General features: G+C 39.5%; 1 protein-coding gene across 8 annotated transcripts in view; it reads right to left on the reverse strand.

Moving 5' to 3' along the window:
• The window catches only part of NF1 (neurofibromin 1), a 105255-nt gene extending 85081 nt beyond the window's left edge, over nucleotides 1-20174 (reverse strand). For 7 of the 8 annotated variants that reach the window (XR_005933410.1, XM_030029418.2, XM_041126844.1 and 4 more), the window contains exons 1-8: nucleotides 19931-20174; nucleotides 9908-10051; nucleotides 7187-7270; nucleotides 4169-4359; nucleotides 1752-1858; nucleotides 1426-1493; nucleotides 1110-1185; nucleotides 436-593 (exon numbers count right to left, since the gene is read on the reverse strand). Coding sequence is in view for 7 of the 8 variants with exons in the window: in XM_030029418.2 (XP_029885278.1) it covers nucleotides 436-593; nucleotides 1110-1185; nucleotides 1426-1493; nucleotides 1752-1858; nucleotides 4169-4359; nucleotides 7187-7270; nucleotides 9908-10051; nucleotides 19931-19990 (888 nt within the window). In the remaining variant the exon portion in view is untranslated. Of the gene's footprint in view, nucleotides 1-435; nucleotides 594-1109; nucleotides 1186-1425; nucleotides 1494-1751; nucleotides 1859-4168; nucleotides 4360-6132; nucleotides 6218-7186; nucleotides 7272-9907; nucleotides 10052-19930 lie in introns of those variants that run through there. The other variant, XM_041126847.1, reaches the window with a different exon arrangement.
• Between the last annotated feature and the right edge of the window lie 1950 nt (nucleotides 20175-22124).

Here is a 22124-nt window from a genome sequence, read left to right on the forward strand (position 1 = left end):
GATGGTTGTTTACTCTTAACCATAACGTTTGCAGCCACGTCAAATTAAACATCTGCCACAGGTACTGCAATTATGGAACACACAGTACACACATCGCAGAAACTGAGAACAGTACAATACAGGCCAGCTAGAAGCAATGCTAAGTTTGCTACTGGTGGAGGCAGGGGAAATCACAACACTGAGACTCAAGTCTCCAAGGAGATGTAAAAGTTCTGAAATAACATTGTTTGGGACATACTATTGGTATGAATTATTGGCAGTGAAAGAACATATGTTAGGTGAGAACTTAAAAAGGGTGCATAAATTTACATATGGAATTGTAATGCGCTTTTTAGGCAGGAAAGACAAAATAAAATATACCTGAAATACAGAATAAGCAAAACCAAGCATCCTCTAGAAATCAGAATCAGAATTCAGATACTTTTCTTCTCTTACCTTGTTCATTTTAGTTTCCTCTACCACATCCTTTGCTATATCTTGGATTATCTCTGGACACAGGACCAGGAGTATGATTTGCAGTGGCCAAACTGCTGCTTTACGTTTTGTGCTTTCAGCAAAGCCATCCACTAAGTCAAACAACTTCTCTGCACAATCTGCGTAAAATGTAATCCCAAGTTCAATACCAATTTTAATTATGAAAAGGTAAAGAATAGGTACAAAACAGCAGAGGGATAGCTCCACCTACACAGAAAAAAAAGTTCTGTTTTGCACATTACTGGCATGCTACTGGGGATAAAATGGTCTCAAACCAGTTAAAGACATGGTTTACCAGAAAAATATAAATTTTCCTCTCTTTCTGACTAGCAACAAATACAGGTGATGTTCTCTTTAAGTTTTTCTCCTGTATCAAGATGAAAAATATATATTTAAAGAGCTTCCATCTTTTGGGTTTTATCTCTTTGTGTTGTGAACCACAAAATGAATCTCTTTAAAAGGTGAGTCAGGAGAGAAAACAGATAGCAATATATCCTTGCCTGCCCTGACAAAGGTTGACAGAAATTTGTTTATTTGCAGGCTGCACAAGAAGCAAAGAGGGCACAAAATGCAAGTGAATGCGGGGATGTCTGAGAAACCAACTTTTGAACACTATGTCGTTTGTTATGCCTTACCAGCCATATCAGTCTGTGGTGTTTGATACAGCTTTGTGAATTCATCAGGATAGTTTTCCACCCAGTTCCAAAACGCCTGCAGATAATGCAAAACATCTTTACATTCCAGAGCTTAAAAATATTTTTTTCTGAATTATGTATTTAAATGAAGAGAGATTTTACTCTTACTTCTAATCACTCAACATTTCTTGCAAAACATATATGCATCACAGGGATGCACCAACTTATATTTGATAGTGAATTACTGAATTGTAACTATTCCTAAATTAGATAAAGTCTGCAAATAAGCAATGAAACCAAATATTAAAATACCTACCTTTTCAAGACTGTTGATAACAGCTAACTGAGCTACTTTCTTAAGGGCTTTAAACTTGAAAACAGTCTCTGTAAAGGTAAAACATTTCTGCATTTAGAAAAGAAACTTGGTTCTAAAAAGCAACACAGATTATAAAAAGACATTTGAAGTGCAAAGCAATTTTTAAATCAATGTCTTTATGCTACTTTTTAAAAATATTTTGGTAAATATATGACTATTTGGAGTAAAACACAGCAATGAAAAGATACACATATCAATACTATTGTGTCATCTCTAACTAGACATATTCAGATAAAAATATTTCAAAACACAGGCTCAAATCATACCTTGCAAGAGTCGTTTTAGTTTTGAACAGTCCACACTGATGTACTGTAAAAGTTCAATATCATGAACATCAGCATTATCTTCTGAACAAACAGTCAGTTCCTGTAATCTAAAAATATTCAAAGTAAACTAACTGCTCCATCAGATTACGTCAGATCTGTATGAACACATACCTATGATTCTATACATCTGAATAGCAGGGGAATATTATATGATCTCCTCATGTAATACGACCTCCTCAGATAAACTTTTCCAGGTTTAGAAATGAAAGACAGATCTTGCATAATTAAGAGTTAATATTATCGTCTTATTCCATCCTCATACTGAAAATGGATCTAGAAATACCAGTGATGAGTCTTACAAGATACCAATACCATCTGGTGATAGGCTGTTTATGCCCAAGATTTGCCTAAATCCTTCTGTTATCTACCATATCGTAGCAGTAATCTTGTCATCTTTTCAACTAAATATTACATTCATGGCATCATAACACCTTTCGACTACTGCTCCTTAACAGCAAGTCTTGCCCCAGCTAACTTCTCAAGAGTAAAGCAGTGACTGATGGTACTTAATATCGCTGAAGTGAGCTACAGCAACTCTTTGTAAGCTAAAGAAGGTCCATGTTTTTCTGGCCTAAACAAACAGGATGAAGTTTCATCATACCAGTTTAAACACAATGGCATCTTTTCACACTTTTGTATTAGATGGTTTACTAAACATCTCATCAGATATCAAGCCTCTAATAACTAAATCATATGTTCTCAAAAACTAAAGATTGCCCTGTCTTGTTCCAAAGCTACAGATGTGTTTTAGACATGGAATGTGATTTCTAGTACTACACACAAAAGCAGTTCTTCATTTCTTCAACGCCAGGGAAACTTAACAGCCCTCACTGGGAATGGGAAGGTCCCCACTGCTGTGCTTTTCGTGCCAAAAATCCCCCAGCTGCTGTACAAGGCCTAGAAATATGCCTAAACAGGAAGCACAGGTCAAAAGATCAGCAATGCTAACTGTCGGCAAGCTGACCCCTGTGGAGATCAGCAACAATTGGTCAAATATTTAACTATTTATGTACAAGCCATCTTGAAGTGAAAAACAGGTTAGGGGAAAAGCACTATGTTCCAGCTCAAATGGACGGTGAGAAGGGCTTTGGAGCTTGAGAACTAAACCATGCTACAGACATACGAATAAATACAGATCCAGGGACTAGATTCAAAGACTGTCAAAAAATGTCAACTGAAAAATACTTCCTACAAAAGGAGCAAAAGAAATTGTTTCCATTTCCATAAGCAACAAAACATAATCAACCTATTGTGTGAAACCACATCCTCCATGCTAGCTGCCAAGTCCATGTTCTTAAAACAGAAGTTATTAAAGGCTCGGTAAAAGTTTTTAAAATACTTAAAATTTCAAATTATTAAATTATTTTAGACTGATTTCTAAAATGCAAATGTTTTCCAAAATGTTGGAATGGTACTGTTTTACATTATAAGGAATATATAAATCTTTGTTTCAATTAAATTGGCACACTCATTGCTATGCAACCACATAAGGCTGTGCAAGCTCCACTTCTAACAAATCAAGGATGATATTAGCTATAACAACGTGTGATAAGAGCTAAGCTACTTCAAGCAACTTTCAAAAAAACATCAAAGTATTTCAGTAATAAAAAGCTTAATACACAACTCTAGTGGATTGGCAAATGCTGAAGCATGAGAAGGATCTGGAACAGGGCAAAAAGAGCAAAGAATAGATGGAAACTTTGGGCCTGTCTCCTCACTTAGAATAGCAGAAAAGACGGCTATTTTTACAGTAAATGTGCTGTGAAACTTAAGTCAGCAGACAAATGGGTCTTTTCCAACAACTAACAAACAGTCTAGCTCTTTTGTCCCCTTCAGGCATAAGACAGATTTAACATAAAAGCCTTCAAGCAGGTAAAATTAGGAAGGAAAACAGCCTGGGGGCTCCAACAGAGCTGTAGACAATCAGAAATTTTGCATTCTAAATTCATAAGTAAATGGATACAACCCGCTATCTCCAGCATCGTTTTTTTCCACAACACCTTGCACCCACAAGAACTTAATCGACTTATTCAGCTGAGTTATCATTATTTTCACTCTACAACAGTATTTGACTTGTACTTATGAAAGCAGATTAAAAAAAGCAATAAATGCAGCTCACAGAAAATATGCTGGCAGTAACCTAAAGTGGATATGAAACAGGTTCGTTTTGTAACCTGAAACTCAAGTAAAATTTTGAAAGGCAGAAGGAGTTTCACTTAAGAACTATCTTGTTAAATATCATTTAAACAGTTAACTTTTCTGAAATTAGAAAGACTACAATTCATGGCAGATGTTCTAGACACCAGTATGTAGCAGATCTTCTAATACACCAAGTCAGGCTACTGAAAAACACCTACCTGGTGGAAATGCGGCTGAACACAGCATTAAAGTTATTGCAGCTAAGAGAAAAAAGAACCCCAGAGGCAGAATTACGTAGTTCAGCTGCATGCTGGTTCCCTTCACGGTAAGTGTGGATGAAGTGGCAGATTTCTGGCAGCAACTGTTTTACCAGCATAGTCTCATCTAGTCGCATGGTATCCTTTGGTTGCTAAAAATAAACATTCAGTATTTCATGAAATTACATTTTGGAGGCTTGGAGGCAAAAAAATGGAGCATCTGCCACTAGTAGAAACAGGACCTGAACTTAAACTTCTATTTCTGCCTGCAGGCAGACCACTGACCATAGTCTAAGTAGTCTACACAGAAAAGGTTTCTTTCCATTTGAACAATAACTCATATCATTCAAACCATCTTACATTTTCAGTTAAGTCTCCAAAATATGTAGGACACCAAGTTGATCAATGTCATCAAGCATCAAGCAAAATATCAAACTAATTTAATTAGAATCATAGAATAATTTAGGTTGGAAAAGACCTTCAAGATCATTGAGTCCAACCATCAACCATGCCCACTAAACCATGTCCTGAAGTACACCATCTACTCGCTTTTTGAATACCTCAAGGGATGGTGACTCAACCACTTCCCTGGGCAGCCTATTCCAATGTTTGACAACCCTCTCAGTAAAAAAATTTTTCCTAATATCTAACCTAAATCTCCCTTGCCTCAACTTGGGGCCATTTCTTCTCGTCCTATCTCCAGCGACCTGACAGAAGAGACCAACACCCACCTCATTACAACCTCCTTTCAGGTAGTTGTAGAGAGCGATAAGGTCTCCCCTCAGCCTCCTTTTCTCCAGACTAAACAGCCCCAGCTCCCTCAGCCGCTCCTCATAAGACTTGTGCTCCAGGCCCCTCACCAACTTGGTTGCCCTTCTCTGGACACGCTCCAGCACCTCAATGTCTTTCTTGTAGTGAGGGGCCCAAAACTGAACACAGTACTCGAGGTGCGGCCTCACCAGTGCCGAGTACAGGGGAAAGTAAAATACATTCCTGTTTTGATGAATGCCCTCTGTTGATCTGTGTAAAGTATTAGCAGTAGAGCATTAACTATCTTGGCTTTGAATGGAAGCTCAAAGGGCAAAGACCCACCCTTACTTCTCTTTTGGGTAGTATTCTAACCACTATATTTTGACAGCAAATACTTAATACAAAAAAATGAACCAAAAAAGAGGTGCTTCTCCCTTGCTCTTGCCCAGGATTGCTCTATATGAGTCAAAAAAGGCTTAACTTTCCTGCAAAAGAAAAAAATAATTTTTGCCAGTTTGCACAGTATGAGACATAAGGAAACTATTTACAAAAGAATTCAAAGTGCAACTTTGCTCTACTAAGAGCAAGTTTTAACAGAAGGGTCAGCATTAAAGCTTTCTAAAATTCTACCAATGAATTTACCATAGGGAATTGGGAAGTTTCAGAGACTCCCACTTAGTTGACCTGAGTCCTGTTGCCATGAGAACTTGATGAAACATTGAGCAAGAACAGCGAGCAAGAAATAGGTCTGAAGATATCACAGAACACAACGCTCTTTGTATAGAACTTTGGCTCAGTCTTATTAAACATATACTGGCTCAACTTGCTCTTATTTGAATTGACAAAGCAAGAAGTATTCAGCACAATTTTAGGCTGTTCAAATATCATCATCTATCAGGAAACAACCACTAACGTTTCAAACAAAAGGCATATAAGAAATATTTTAGAAGAATTGATTTCTGAAGTTAAAACAGTTTTTTTGACTCAGGGCATCAAAGACAAAAAAGTGCCCAAAAGAGGTATTTACCCCAGCTGTAAAAGCTGAAAATTATTCTGGAAAATTTATTTACCTGGATCTTTTGTGAATTTAGAAGAATCCACAATTATTCAGACTGTTTTAGTACTGTAATGTAAGATATGCCGCTTGACAAATCTAACCATAATAAGGTCATTACCTTATAAAGAAAGAACCTTCAAAAACCGTTGCAGTGAAACAGCAAAGAGCTTAGATGATTTCATGACATTCATCCAGGAATACAGCTTTTAAAAAAAAAATTCCTTTCGTGTTAAAGGAATAAAACATTGCAAATTTCGCTCACAGTGAAGTTTGGCTTTGCAATTATACAGTTTAGCACAGTAAGTTGTACAACCGTTTACATCCCAAAGGTAATAGCAAACTGCCTTGCAGCACAGCTCTGATTGGAAACCTCAGGACTGGACTCCCAGTGGAAGTTTGGACGTGGTCAACTAATGTAATCTAGGAAACACCTGCAAAAGTAATCTTTAGAATAGCGATAGCAAAGTTTCTGCTGTATATACAAGTACATGAAAAATTACTTCAGCAAATGAAAGTTTTAAGAAATGTAAAGAAAAATCAACACTGTACGCAGAAAACTTAATAGCATAAAACTGAAATACTTGTATGGAATTATCTGCTACTTTTAACATGATTTACTATCCCATTACTTTTTCTGTTTAAATTGTGGGATGAAAATGTTTTGATGCATCTAATCAAAAAATACTGAGCAGAATATGCCACAAGCATTCAAAACTTATAAAAATCTAGTGAAGCTTCATAATCACACCTAATTCTTCACTTGGGTTTGTGTCTTCCCTTACTCCAGTTCACACACATCTCTGAGTACAGTCGTCCAGTTGTCTGCAATTCTTTTTAACAAATTATTAAAAGAAAATCATTATTTCATAACTCCACAAATTAGTTGAGTAGTGGGAAGGGCAAATTCAAAAGTTTACTTGAATCTATTTAGCTGAAAAGAGATCACTAATTTTAGGCAAGAAAAAAGTACCCCACAAATCCTTAATTTATCAATTATATCAACTACTTGCACTTATAGGAAGTTTTAGTATTTTTTAAATAGCATTAATCCTCCTTTGCTCTAAATCAGATGAGTTTTAACTTTAGTACCAGTAATAATAGACACACAAGCATTTGACTTGTACTAACTCATTTGATTCCAACTTAGCAATTGCTTATGCAAGCCTACTCACCCCTGCCAGACATTTTTCCAGTGTATCCAAGATAATCAGCTGAGACAGATATAAATTCTTTTCAGCAGTTTCTCCAAATATTCTCTAGAAGCAGAAAGGATATGGATTCATCTGAGACACAGAAATTTGACTTGTAACGCACTAAAGTAATGGAGCAAAGTGGCACAATAAGTTATGGCTCCTTTGCTGCTCTGGTTTTGAGTTTAGAAATAAAGCCAGCAAAAATTAGATTAAAACAAGAATCAAAACCTTATCACTGAAGAAAGATCTTTGTCCAGTCTGCAATGCCAAATCTAATGAACAGTTACCGCAAAGTAAGACTGGAGGTACACTGCAGCCCCTTACCTTCATGAGGCCTATAATTTATTCAGAAATGAAGGTTATACCTTTTCAGAAACTATTTTGGTATCAATTACTGCTGACTCTTTTCCAATTATGTTCTTCATTGCCAACATCTTAGTAGAACTGACGTTACAACAAATCCGTATCGACAAGCTTATTAGAGTGTTGCAAAATTTAGCACAGATGACAAGAAGAAACACAAGACCCTCCAAAAAAGATGCCACACTTCAGATACAGGATGAAGGCTGAATTCCATCGGGTGTTTAAGCTAGCACCCAATTTTACTGCCAACAATAGTGACTAGTTCCAGCAATATTAAGACAGCAAAATAAAGCAGAAAAGATTTAGCCAAAAATATATTGGTACTATTGCCTACACATGGAACACATGTAGAAGTCACCCAAAGAACTTGTATTTTAAACCACAGGAGAGGTTAGCTCAGCTAAGTCCAAGTTTCAGCAGACTGCAAACCCTCAAGACTTTTTTCTAAACTAAGACCATTATGACAGTCTATTGGTCTGTTTTGTTTCAGCTACAGAAATCCTTCAAAAATATTGCTGATCCATACAGCAGCTCAGTCCATCAAACATGAAAAATGTTAAGTCTTGCTCCTCAGCGCAAAGCAAATCTTGACTTTTTTAATTGACATTTTTAGCTAGGTCCTTCCTCTCAAAATCTATATAGCATATACAGAAACTTGCTTTAACTGTATAGTTTTCTCATTTATCAATTATCTTACACATCAATGCATTCCTTCATGCCTATGGAGTTTAATTAAAACAAATTCTCTCTCAAAAGGGATTACAGGTAGCTTTAAGCAGCCTAAAATCCCTAACAAGAGGGCAACGTCTTTTCTGATTTTATCAATCCTTTGTATTGTTTTAGCAGATGCATATCTCTATACAACCAACATCCAAAAGAGCTCACTACAAACTATCTTACTAAAACCACAAAAAAAAAAAGTACTGCTAGAGTTTGGACAGTTCTGTTACCTGTTTGTGGAGATTCCACACAATCATAAATCACATGGCTTCAAAACTCAATGAACGAAACTTTTCTCATGACAAATCTAAAACCAGACCTTCCATTAAAAAAAAAAAAAATTTCAAACTACATCTTTATCCTTATAAAGGTTCCCTAAACTTTCCATTTACCCAACTTGATGGTGATAGTTATATTTCTACAGTCAACACTATGGACATCCACATTCTTTTTTTTTTTTTTCTTTTTTTTTTTTCCTTTTCTAGGTTTCTCTTCTCTTCGGTTCCACTGAGATCTATTTTAAATGACAGTTTTAGTGATGCTCATGAGTCAAATATTTTGATGGATTTCAGGAATCATTTTATGGTTCCCTTAGAGGCAGAAAAGAAAACCAGTATGCAGAAGGAAACCATCTACCAAGACACCTGGCTCTAAAGATTTCTCTTTGGGAACTCGTAGAAAAATCACCTTGAATCTCATCCCTTCACAGCAGTCTACTGCCCTCAAGTATCAACATGAAGTGGTTTAATGAGAGGCTGCAATCCACATCAAACAATAAATGGAAGAGATGCATATCACTCCCACACATTTTTCATTCATTTTTCTTACTGACTAGTAAGGTATCCCTTTGGAGGTATGAGTCTATAGTGGCAGTATTAGACAAGAGACTGTTTTCAAAGATTTTTCTTAAAAGGTTCTGACTGAAATTCATCTGGTTGTTAAAATATATATGTATTTTATATACACATACAAATGCTAGAACATCCAAACAGCCTGGAAAATTCAAATAGCCCAGGTTTTAAATCCTTTTCCCTTCTTTCTCCCTTCTTACTTTCCCAAAACAATTCCTGGCAGGTCCTGCTCTGGCAGAACAGATGGGGGGGGGAACCAACGTCCTCGTACTGCTGCTCAGCAGCTCCTTTGCCCTGCCACATTCCTCCTCTAAAGACCTTGCTAGCACTGCTTCCCTAGAAAACTGAAGCACCTTTCCATGTGATGGCAGACATCCTCCCCCGCCTCCCAACAAGCAGTGCATTCTACTGGTATCTAAACATTGCTCAGAAACCCAAAGTAGTATTAGGTACCTTTATGTACCCACTCCTTAGCTAGCCACACACCTTCCCAGCTACAGACCGTTCCCATGACTAACAGAAGATTCCCCTTAATCACCACCTTCCTTTAGATTTCTCTGCCACAACTATCTCATTGCCTTTATATGTAACACAGCTCAGCGCTGTCGGCGAACTTTAGCACAGGAGGATGAAAAGAAAAAGATTAAGTGTAAAAGGCAAGCAACAATCTGACTGAATTTCAAGTGAGACTCTACAGATTGTGTAACATGAATAAATAACAACCATATTGAAAAATCACCCAACAACCCAAAATTAGAAAACTTACCATGTTATTAACATTTTTTAAGATATTAGTGAGACCACTGATGACCAGGGAAAACTTGTACTTGGAAATGTTTATGAGACATTCCTTGTTGTGCTCCGTACTGACTTTGGTGTGGGTATTCTGCTGGCCAGCCTTTATTGGAAGCTACAAAGAGAGATAAGTATTATAAGCTTTTTTACATTGAAATTTACAGCTTTAAAGACGAGTTAAAAATTTTTAAGACAACAGAAACTACCTTGAAAAACATTCTACAAGAGAGAACTACAAACACATTGATTAATTTTCTCTACATTCATCTTTCTATTATTTATAAAAGAAAATGCTGAAGTTCACCTATTCCTTTTTCTGAATTGAAACTAAACCGCTATTTTGTGATAAATTTTCTATAAACCAAATGTCAAAGCAGTCAGAAGGAGCAGAAAAATGTAAGATAGAATGCTGAGAAGAAAAAGTTTCTTTATTTCAAAAATTGGCTTGTTAAATACCAATAATCTTCACAAGGCTAACACCTGCAAGAAAAAAACTACATCTTGAAACCTGAGAGGAGGTAAAGTCACAGTAGCTCACAAAGCAGGTGAGTTCCATGTGCGTCCTCTACTCCTTTGCAGGACAGAACTGGCCAAGAGGTACAACCGAGTCCCAGGAAGAACCACCACCGCCAGCCTCCACAGGCCCTATGGACTTGGGGTACTTCGGGGTCCCCACACAAACACACCCCACTGCTAGCCAGGAGACGAAGTCTCAGCCGAAAATACGTTTCCAGCACTTGTGAGCCCCGCATTACCTGCCCTTGCCCAACATCCAGTGGCAAAAACTAGACTTGAAACGCATCTTTCCCAGGAAAGATAAGACTCAGAGCGACTGCACAAAACTGAGATGTTTCTCCTACTGTGTGAACACTAGGCACTTTGTTTCATGCTGTACCCAAATTCTTCAAGGGTCACAAACGAGTCACTTCCCAAGCACGCACTCACTTCCCCTGCACTCTCCTCACTGGAGTTGGCCCCTTACGAACCACCACGCAAAAATGTGAGAAGTGATTCTTCGGAAAAATTCACTTTACTGAGGATTTATATTTTTTAAAAGAAAAAAAAAAAAGTAGGAACAAAAAAGGAATCGGTATTATCACCCCTTTTTCTAATTCACATGTGCCATTTGTATTTTAAAGCATGACCTAGGAATTCACTATCTATAGAAACTTTAATTGCTACTGCAAGTTTTAACCAATTTTGACTAGAATTCTCGATAAATGTGTATTCTGAAAGACACTGATAGCTCAAAGTATATGCCATGATGTAATAATTTTTGCATTAGAAAGGGTATCTTAAAAAAAAAAAAAAGAGAGAGAGAGAGAGATAATTTAAGAGAGGTTAAAAGAAGGATTCCAAAAACTACAATCAGCTTTACAGCTGCAAAATGCTTAAAGAGCAACCTTCCAGGCTGGGGGCCTCTGCAGACTTGGTGAGGGTACTTTCCATACTGTCACCCAGTTAAACTGCTGTCAGCAGTCAAAAACATCTCTGCCAACCATTTAACTTTATTATCTTTGTTGATAAAAGTTTAAAGGCCCATATTTAAAATGCTAGATTGTGTTCAAGAACCCCAAACTTGGAACATTTTTTTCCAACAGTTTTGACTGCATCATTAAACGCAGTCTACTTAACACTGACATCTTCCATTTGTAGGGAAATGGACCTCTTTAATATACTATCTAGTTTTTATGCCCAAGTGTAATCTCGCCTTCATATAAACCGTGGTTTGGTTTAGGTTTTAATATCAGTTCTTTTGGTACCACAGACTAGTATCACAATGGAAACTGGCTTGTTTTTTCCTAAGGGAATGGTTGACTCTTAAAACGACTGAACTGCCATGCTACATCACACCGAAGACCCAACAGCAACAGAAAGGTCCATCAGGAACACTTGCTTTCAATTCAGACAGTGGCTTAGGGATCTCTGGCACCAAGTGTTGCATCCAGGGAACCACACTAAGGACTACCCCTCCATAAGAAGGTCTGATGCTTTTCGCCTGCACAACCTCCTATAGCAACAAGTTCCATAGGGCAATCAAAGTAATTTCCACTTCATTTTTCAAGTCTCTTGCAAGTGTTCAGATTGTAATGCTTTCAAAGTGCCATGCATTACAATGTGCTCATTTTAAAACTGGAAAAAGCAGAACAAACAGCATTTATGACTCAAGCTTTGTTTTCATTGTTGGATGTTATTTTTACAATACATTTTCGGAAGTCATTAGTGGAAGATAGATACATTTAATTAAAAATTTCACCATTACTAGTACTTTTTATTTGAAATTTTCAAGTCTCTGTGCTGACAACAGCAGAAAAGCTCAATACCACTGAGTGATAAAACACTTCAGAAGTGCCTCTCAAAAACTGTGTCATAGATCTAGTTCTGTATGCTTCCATGCTATAGAAACATCGTATTATACACTTTTGGAGCTTCCTGCCACAACAGCCACTGCAACAAGGTCACCTAGAAGTAAAACTGCTTTTTATACTACCATTTAAAATAGGAAACTATATAAAAAGGAAATATTAGCACTGTTGTTTGGGTTTTTTTTTTTATTTTTCAGCTATTTCCTTTGTGCACTCTAACATGCTGGAGCATCACATGTCCCCTAACAGAATGCAGTGCCAGTGCCGAGTGACCAAAAAGAAACTATTTAACTTCTATACAAATATCCATCAATCTAAACATTACAAGAAAAAAAAAGGGGGGGGGGGGAGTTGAAATTTTACTTTCATTACCTTTGATTTTATTTTAGAAAAAAGAAAGACTGACACAAATGGTTTCCTGTATAGCTTTTATTTGAATTAGAAACAGAAATTAAAGCACAAAGCTTAAATATAACTGGAGCTTCAAACTATGAACACATGCACCATTTTGAACTCATCCCAGTTTTGCAAAGGGATAGTCCACTACTCTAATTCAGCTATTTTCAACATTGAAATAGGAAGCAATAGTCAAAAACCTTATAACTACATTGGTGCACGTACAACCCACACTGAGGCATGCTGCCATATACGCTCTCTCTCTCTAATCCAGTTCGACTACATCTCATTAAGGTGTCAAATAAGCTACAGAGGACAGGGAACAATGGCATTTTGGTCTATAATTTGCCTTATTTTATGCAGCGGACAAAGACAAAATAGGTAGATGAAATCTGGAATCTTCCCAACTATCAAATTTTAAATCTTTTAAGATCAATTAGAAAAGAACATTACTGCAAAAGACAAAGAAAAGCCATTAAGTAGCTGAGCCTGACAGTTGCAATAATATAGTACAAGACCCAGCGTATCCTGAATTCAGGATACAAGTCATCTTGTGTATCAGGTATCACTGAAACAACTAGAAAAGCAAATCTGTAAGATGAAACATCAAAGTATTTACCAGCTTACACCAACCATGTAAGCTCCCCAGTTGTTAAAACACATCTTTTGACCACATAAACAGTTTAAGCCAAACTTTGCTTCTAGAAATGGATTTCTGACTTCAATTTAAAAAGCCCTGCTGACCTATCTATAGCTTCTCCTAAATCTGCTACTGATACAATACTGAAACTGAACCATTCTCACAAGGTTTACTAAATGCAAAGTGATAACAAAGCACTATTAGTAGGAGAAAAAGCAACATAGATCATATGAGATTATTATTTTCTTTACATTTCCAAAAGGCATACAGTAACAGATGAATAAACCTTAAAAATAGAGATCTGAACCACACACCCTCAAGAAAACAGGATTGTTAAAACTAATACAGCTGAATTAGTGGCTACTAAAAGATATTTATTTTTCTAAATCGATATTTACTACCCAAAAGATGCAAATTCCTCTCTCAACTTGCCAAAATAAAATTAAATTCTTCCATCTTCATGAAAAATGTAAATTAAATCACTTATCACAAATATTATTAAAAAATAATACCATTTAAGAAAAAAATGTGACTAGACCAACTCACAGATACACAGAATCACAGCATATGGTCAGCTGCTAGCATCTCAGAAAATAATACTAAAACAGCACTTCAAAAGCTTTTTCAACACACAAGTTTGGCATCTGAAAACTTACTGCCCCTAAGCACTAATATGGCCTACGTTATTAACCATTCTACAATGGTGTCTGGCAGCCACAAGTCGTCTGGTCAATTTTCTGTCTACAGTGATATCCAGGAGGTCTGTAATCCTGCTGAAGAGAGAAAATGCAAAGGTTTTCCTATGCCTAATCACTATCTGCTTCTAGAGATAAAAGCATTTCAGTCTCTTCAGACTTATGAGACAATAACTTTGCCAATTTAAAATTAAAAAAAAAAAAAAAAAAAAGAAGAAGAAGAAAAAAAAAAAAAAGGCAAGTACTTGGCTATTCCAGAGGAAAAAAGAAAAAAGATTTAACATGCATTCTTCACAAGATCTTTACAGTCAAATTATAAAAACTGGCTTTGAAACTTCAAAGTAAGTGCTACTACAGAATTGCAAAGCTGTTTGAAAAGTGAAAAGCATTGTGATATCTGATAGCATGGAAGACTATCATATCTTTGGAAGTGGCCATAGTTTAGAGACTGATGTACTTTTATCCAAAAATGTTCAGTTAAGGAATCCTTCTTTGATCACAGATGTTAGTTATTAAGAAAAACGGGTGTTTTCCATGTCTGTAGAAGAGATTAGCACCTGTTTCAGGTATCCTCTAGTCTGATGCAATAAGGTACAATCTTTCGCTAAATGTACATGGACATTGATTTGAAACCAACACCACAACTATTTGAACATCTGTGAGATACTCCACTCAGTCTGTTGAGAAAGGCTAACATTAAGCTATGGATTTTTCTTTATCACCTGCAATTAATGAACCCAAAGTGTAATCATTTCTATTTAGTAAAAGACTATTTAATGTTCTTATTTTCACAGGTTATGAAGCAAGTGTAAGTGCTTTATCACTTCAAACAAAGTCACTATTTCAACTTTTTTGTGCAAGATACAACTTTGCAGAACTTTAAGAATGCAAAATCTGACAGATAAACCTAGTCTGCCACCGTATTCAGAATGACAGCTGTTGAAATCACCATCCCGACAAACCTCTTAATACAGACAGCAGTCACTACCCAACCATGCACAGGTACTCCACAATTCAGCACTTTCAAGCTTCAGCTTCACGGTGGTGGCAGACTGCAGAGTCTCGCTGCCTCCACTACCTCTGCCTCATGGAAAACACTGAGGTCTAAATCACCTTTGGAGCGGGGAAGGTGAGAGACCATCCCAGGGGATCCACCTCAGGGAAGGAAATTCTCTGCTTGTCTGTAATGGGCTCATCATTTTCAGTAAGCAGCTTGAGATGTCTGAACGCATCTGAGCCTTGTGCCTTGCCTTTGATTCAGATTCAGGAGAAAGTTATGTTAACATAACATCTAGAAAAAAATACCGAGTGCAATCCTTAACAGCATAGAAATCTACCTAGCTTTTCCCTTTCAAATAATTTTTTGGAAATTCTTCAGTAGACTGTCACACACAGATGTACTGGTGACAGAAAATATGGACAGCATCACACTTTCCTCAGCACCAGTACTGTCAGAACCAGATACAAATCTCTCTCAAAGTCAACAGGCATCTTCCTCCCAACTATAAACACGCACTGCATCACCTTCTAAAGAGGCATTATTTAGTAAAAGAACCTCACAACTAAGCCTTCAGAAGAACATGGAACTCTGAAAATATTATATATAGGTTGCTCTAAAAAAAAAATATTATTTTCAAAAGGTTCACTAAAAGTTGACACTGTGAACAAACATGTATTTACCCATACATTAACACAAACTGCTGTGTTAAATAGGGAAGGATCATCAAATCATCTCGATGCTTTTCAGCAGCTCATTAATGAACTCAGGTAACATCTGTTGCATGTGGGCCATTCCCTTATCTATTCTTTAGGACACCATCTGAGTGCAGTATAGCACTTCATTTTGAAATACATTACACACACTTTTTTTTTTTTTTTTGAAAAATAAGATCGAAGCTGCTTCAGGTTTATGTTAAAGAAAGACAAAATAGCACACTTTCTGCTTAAGAGGAGTGTTATAGTCTGTCTCGGTTCTTAGCTCCTGTGGAAATTCATTTCAGACAGAGTAGTTACAGAAAAAAGTTCCATCTTCTGCATAGACCAGCCTTACCTTACAGCAAAAGATACAATTTCACTAGGGGAGCAGAGTCAGCAGAACTCACGTGAAATACTTTAAAATACATCTTATTACTACTAGTGATTTCTTAACAAGCCGCAATGAAAAACACAAAGCTGGTACTTGCAGCCAGCGCTTTTTCAGGTCTCTGATGCTGTATAGATTTCAAATGCTGCAGAGAGAATCAAGAGGAGGAGGGAATATTTGCTTTAATTTAATGCCTTTTAATGAAAGTAAGAATGGAACATTCCGACTGGCTTTCAATTTTTACAAAAGCTTTCTTAACTGAAAGCAATCACAACTCATAAACTACAAATGGAGAGCCTAACCCATAATCCACATAATAAAGGGCTTCTTTCTTTAAAGCATATCATAATAACTTAAGTCACCAAAAGTTTATACAGGATTAATACCTTTTATTATATCTGATAGTTTTAAAACAGTCTAGATTTAAATGGCTTAGGCAGTGAGGCTTCTCTGACTATGCTTAGAACTATTTCACTGCTGTATCAGCCTTCCCATGATTTCAGCTTGTAACACATTTAAAAATACTATAAAAATACAGTACATAAAATTGTAAGTGAACATTTCCATAGGAAAAAGAGATAATTTTATTTTACAAAGACCTGATTATGTCTAAAATCACAGAGAATTTTACTAAAACATAGCCTAGCCTCTTTGTGCTACTGCAGCCTAATTCTATCCTGATCACTGAAAGTTTTGAAAAATACAGTAACTAGTACTACATACAAAATCAGTCAAGAGATTTCGTATGTGCTATGTACGAAATGTGATCGAGCCTCACATGTACCATCAACGGCTTCTTTCTGCACCAGCTGAAACCTTCACACAGTCTTCAAGGGTAGCTCAAAGAAGAGTGCATTGCAGCAGTTGTAGTCTCAGAAGCAAGCGCAGCTGGGCAAGACTGGCAGTATATTTGAAAAATTTATTCAGTGAGCCAGTCATTGGTTAATTCATAAAAATATGCTTGCCAGTCATTTCAGGCCCACAGAATTGTACACACAAAAGCAGATTTTGGTTAAAGCAGCATTTATAACAATAAACAAGAGCAGACAAGAACAGACTGGTTTGCACTGATTTTTCTTGTTTTCAATACAGATTAGCATTCTCTCAGTTTGTTGTTTCATCTGTCTTAAAATGAATACAAGCACTTAGCAAATGAATGAAAAGCCTGTCTACATCTATAAATTCTGGTGAAAGATGGTTACATTTTCCTGCTTTGTAAAGGAAGAAAGAAACCTTGAAAAATTTTGTCTTCCCCCACTCAGGAAAAAAAACACAAAAAAACCCCCCAAACCTAAACAACTCACAACAAACATGAGCTCCCCCTCCTTATTCAAACATACCAATGATTTAATAAGTAGTGGCTCCCTCAGTGCTGAATCGAGAGGTCCTGCATTTAGAAGGGCAGGCATAGTATGCAAAAACTCAAAAATGCATTATCACCGCTAAAATAATGTGCATATATTCAGTGTATTTTCATGAAGTATGGACTTGATGCTCAAATGAGCAGTCTAAAATATAACAAGTAGATAACTTAATAACCACATGACTACTCAATAATGACACAAAGGTGAGGAGTTACAAGAAGCACATAAATACCACCATTGACAATGCATTTAGTAGTAGCGATGGTGTCACGATAACCTGGCATTTGGGTATTCTGTTAAGAACAGCCACCTTTCCACCATGAAGATCACTGTCAGGCTAGGCAAGGCAGAGGAAATGATGTCTTAAAAGCAAACAAACAAAATTAAGAACCCTGAGTTGAAATTAATAAATGAGAGAAAACTTCTCACAAAAAAGTAGAGATTAATGTCTCATCCTTGCTTCACTGCTTCATTCACTTGATGATACAGTATTTTAAAAAAATAAAATTGCACTGGTTAAACAAAAATATGCAATAAACTAATCAAAATTTTGTAAATAGCACCTATCACGCAAGCTACACTATGACTACAACAGTAAATACCATATTTGATGTAAATTATCCCTGCAGCTCCAATATTTTAGCATCTCAAAAATCAGAACAGCTTCCTTCCTATCAAGAGAAGATTCCTCCCATACACCTATCTGTAATTATCCCATAAAACATATAGAAAAATAATTCTGTTTAAAAAGCTGAAGTACTTAACTCCTAACAGATGTTGGCAAGCCCAATTCCACAATATACATAACAAAGCAAACGACAAAGCCTAGGGCCTTTTAACACCAGTACACAAAGAAACATTTTCTTGCATTATTGGGAGCATAATCAGTACCATGCTTTTTAAGCTTACGGAAAAAATGATCTATGACTCAAGATAAGGGGGGGGGGAAATAAGTTAACTATGCAAATATGTCTAAAACGTATTGGAAAAATCTGCATCATTTTAATGTCAAAAGACAAAGTTTGATATTTTCCTTTTTTCAGATAAACTTCATTTACAGCAGCTTTAATATAAACGTAAAAAGCAACAGCTTATTTTTATTCAACCAGGTCAAAATCTTCCTGTGGGTTGTTAAAAGCCAAGCATCACTGAGAGGGACATACGACTGTAAGGCAGGTGAACAAAATTCTATCTATAGAACCAGCTTAATGTTTTTGATAGATGTTACACTGAACAGGGTCTCACAGAGCTGTCTGACACAAAGGCTGTACTCACAGTATAGCAAATTGAGACAGAAAACACAGAAACTGATCGTTCAGCCTAAACTGAGCTCACACTTGCATGTCAAGAAAGCATCCTGGGAGTAAAAATGCAGAGTCTAAGCACTAAGCTTAGCCCCACTGAGAAAGTCACGCCACCTAATCCCAGTAAGCAGTTTCTGCAGGTGGATCAGAGAAATACGAAGTCTAAGGCCAACAAATCCCTCTTCCTTCCATTCAGAAAATCCCTCTCCAAACTACTAGCACTGACTTTTGTAAAGAGAAGTAAATGTCTAACACTATAACAACACTGGCTAGAAAACCCTCTTCATCCCATACAGCTGTGCTCCCAGTGATGCGGATGAAATTTCATGCTGACATCCACCGATATGCTACGGGGAACAAGGTGGAACTGCCTGAGCAGTTACACCTAGTCCTCCTCAGACTCATTCTTGAAGCTTTACCTCCTTTCTGATGAATGAGAGGACGTTAAGCAGGGAAGCAAATTTCACAGGAATGTCTACGAAAAGCCAGCACACTTTTGGAAGAGGCGGGGGAGCAGAAGCGACGAGGAACCGGGCATCTCCCCCCCACCCCCCCGGGTTCCCTGTACTGAACCGATTGATACGCCTCCGCATCTCGACCAGACTGGCAGAGGAGAGGCCACTCCACCACCCAGACTGGGACCCCACACACACACACCCCCACCCCCCTCCAGAAAGAGGTGGGAAGCATCAGGTTAGCTGGAAGGGATACCAGACCGGCAAGCAGCACCCGGCCCCACCCAGCCACCCTGCCCAGCACAATGGGCGCAGCGAGCCGCCGCCCCCCCTCCCCGGCCGGGGCTGAGCGGGGACCCGCCGCCGAACCGGGCGCTGGTGTGAAGGTGTGTGGGGGGGAACGCAGGTCCCTCGGCCCCCCGGCACGGCCAGAAAGCCGGCGGCGGGGGGAGAAGGCAGGAGGCAGCGCTCCCACCCGCCTCCGCCACCGCCGCGGGGAGCGGGGCGGCCTCCCCCGCCGCTCACCCCCTCCCCGCCCGCAGCGGCCCGCGCCTCCAGCCCCCGGCCCGCAGAGGCCCCTCACCTCCGGCAGCGGCCCGCCCCGGCCCTCCCTTCCCCGCACCGCCCCCGGTCCCGGGTCCCGGTCCCGGCAGCCGCGCCGCCGCCCCTCCCCTACGGCCGCCCCCGCTACCTGCTCGTCGAAGCGGTTCACCACGGCCTGCACCCACTCCACCGGCTTGTGGGCCGCCATGTCCCCCCCCCCGCCTGCCCGGCCAGGGAGGGGGGGCGGATCCCCGCAGGGAGGGCGGCAGGAGAGGCGCCGGGCGAGGGGACGGAAGGGTCTCCGTATCCCTGGCGCGCTCCGGGGCCCCCTCAGCTCCCCGCAGCCATCAGCGCCCAGGGCCCGCCATGACACCACACCGGAAGCGGGAGCCCAGGCCAGACCAGAGAGAAGAGAGCGGGAGCGCGAAAGGGGGAGAGCGAGAAATGGAGGGGAGGGAGGCGGGAGCGGGACTGCGCGGAGGGGGGACGAGCGCTGCGCCTGCGCCGCGCCGCGGGCGGGGAGGGGAGAGGAGGGGAGGGGCCGCGCCGCGCTGCGCCTGCGCCCCCCCTCCCCTCCGCCCCCGCCAAGCTTGCGCCTGCGCCGCAGAGGGGACGACCGGGAGGCGGGGAGCGGACGCAGCGCATGCGCCGGCCGCCGGGGGCGGGGCTTCGTGAGGGACGGGGCAGCCCCGGACGCGGGCCGGGCGGCCGGCCGCTGCCCCGTCCCCCGGCCTGGTCTGCCCTGCCCCGGGGGCGGGAACCCGACAGGTCTACGTCTTTGGCCCCTGAGTGTCTCGGCTGCTCCCGGTTGCCCCCGAGCAGCCTCGCCGCCGGAGCGGCAGCAGCTCCCCGGTAACCCCCGGCCCTGGTAGCGGCAGGGATGAGCGCTGCTCCTACGGCCGGTGACAGGAACGGGCTGGGGTGGGGGGGGGGAAGAGGCTCGGGGCCGCATCCTACGGCGGGTCCTCCGGGTTCCACAATCGGGCGGGTGGCAGAAGGAGCTGCCTGAGCCGCCGGCGCTCCCGTGGGTACAGCCAGAAGGGGCCTGACGAGGTGGTTCGTCTCCTCTCGCAAAGAGAATAAAGGCGTTTGTGCGTGAGGCTGCACGCAGGAAAACTGGCGAGGGGCTGTTTGCCTGTGGCCCTACTGCGTGTGAATATTTACCGTCACCTACCCTGCAGAGCCAGGGAAAGGGAGAGGCAAAAAACACTCCCAAGTTAAAAAGTACTGAAATCGTGCACACTACTCTGCAAAACAGAAGGTTGTTTTTAAAAGTTTCCCTTGAAATTATTTATTCAGTACATCACTGTAAACCAGATTTCTATCCTTTGGCCATAGATCATAAGGGAATGTTTTGCCTCTCCGAACTTGAGGCGTGCATTGGCCTAAAGTTCAGAAGGATTTTACGTGATGATTTATGCCTTCTCTTGGCAGAAGGACAGGACAGTTGGCAAATGATTACTTTATTCAAATTGCAGTGGCCGTTTCAAAGCCACTGTGCTTGACAGAGATTATCTGCAATTTTGATAACATACACAGACTGGAATGTATAGCGGTATTTTACCTTTTAAATTAAAAAAAAAATGGTTATTCTTTCTACAAATTAGTTTATTTCATTTTAAGGCTTCTGTTACATCTCCAGGCTTCACTTGCAGAACTCTAGCAGTAACTAAAAATATGTAATGTAGCACACAAAAAGTCTTCCCCAGCCTAGTTACGCAGAACCCAGCCAATTGTTTACTCTTCGTGACTCAGAAAAGTAGGATACACAGATAACAAGACAAACAAACATCCACTTCCAGTTTCCTTCTTGGGAATGTTAATTTGTTTTCCTTCTGGGTAGACAGAAGCACAAAATAATGTCCTTTCATGCTGGAGTCAAGTTAAAATTCTGACAATATAAATAAAGATGCAACTTGAGGTAAGACCTCTTGAACATAGGATTTAAAATTGTCAAATGCATAGTGAAGAACTGGAGAATAAAATGGACTTACTTGCTGTTACTCCACTCAGCAGGGGCCTTGTTTTGACTTGGAGACTCTTGCTATTATCATAGCACATATTAATTATTACCAGCAATAGGAATATGAAATACTTTCTGAGGTAACTTGCCCTGTAAATAATGAACAATGAAATTCCTGTAATTCAGATTTACAGTATGAACAATTCCATTGTATTCTAGCAACAAATTCAGGAACTTTGTTCATAGCAAATATTTGAAGAGGCAGGTGTTTTATAAAAAGATGAAAATCAATTGCAAATATTTAATTTAAGAAAAAAACAATTAATTGGTTGAAGAATAAATAGTAGGTTTCTGTCTGTACAACTTGTGGTACTATCTT

Source organism: Aquila chrysaetos, chromosome 10, assembly GCF_900496995.4.
Source record: "Aquila chrysaetos chrysaetos chromosome 10, bAquChr1.4, whole genome shotgun sequence".
Taxonomy (NCBI): Eukaryota; Metazoa; Chordata; class Aves; order Accipitriformes; family Accipitridae; genus Aquila; species Aquila chrysaetos.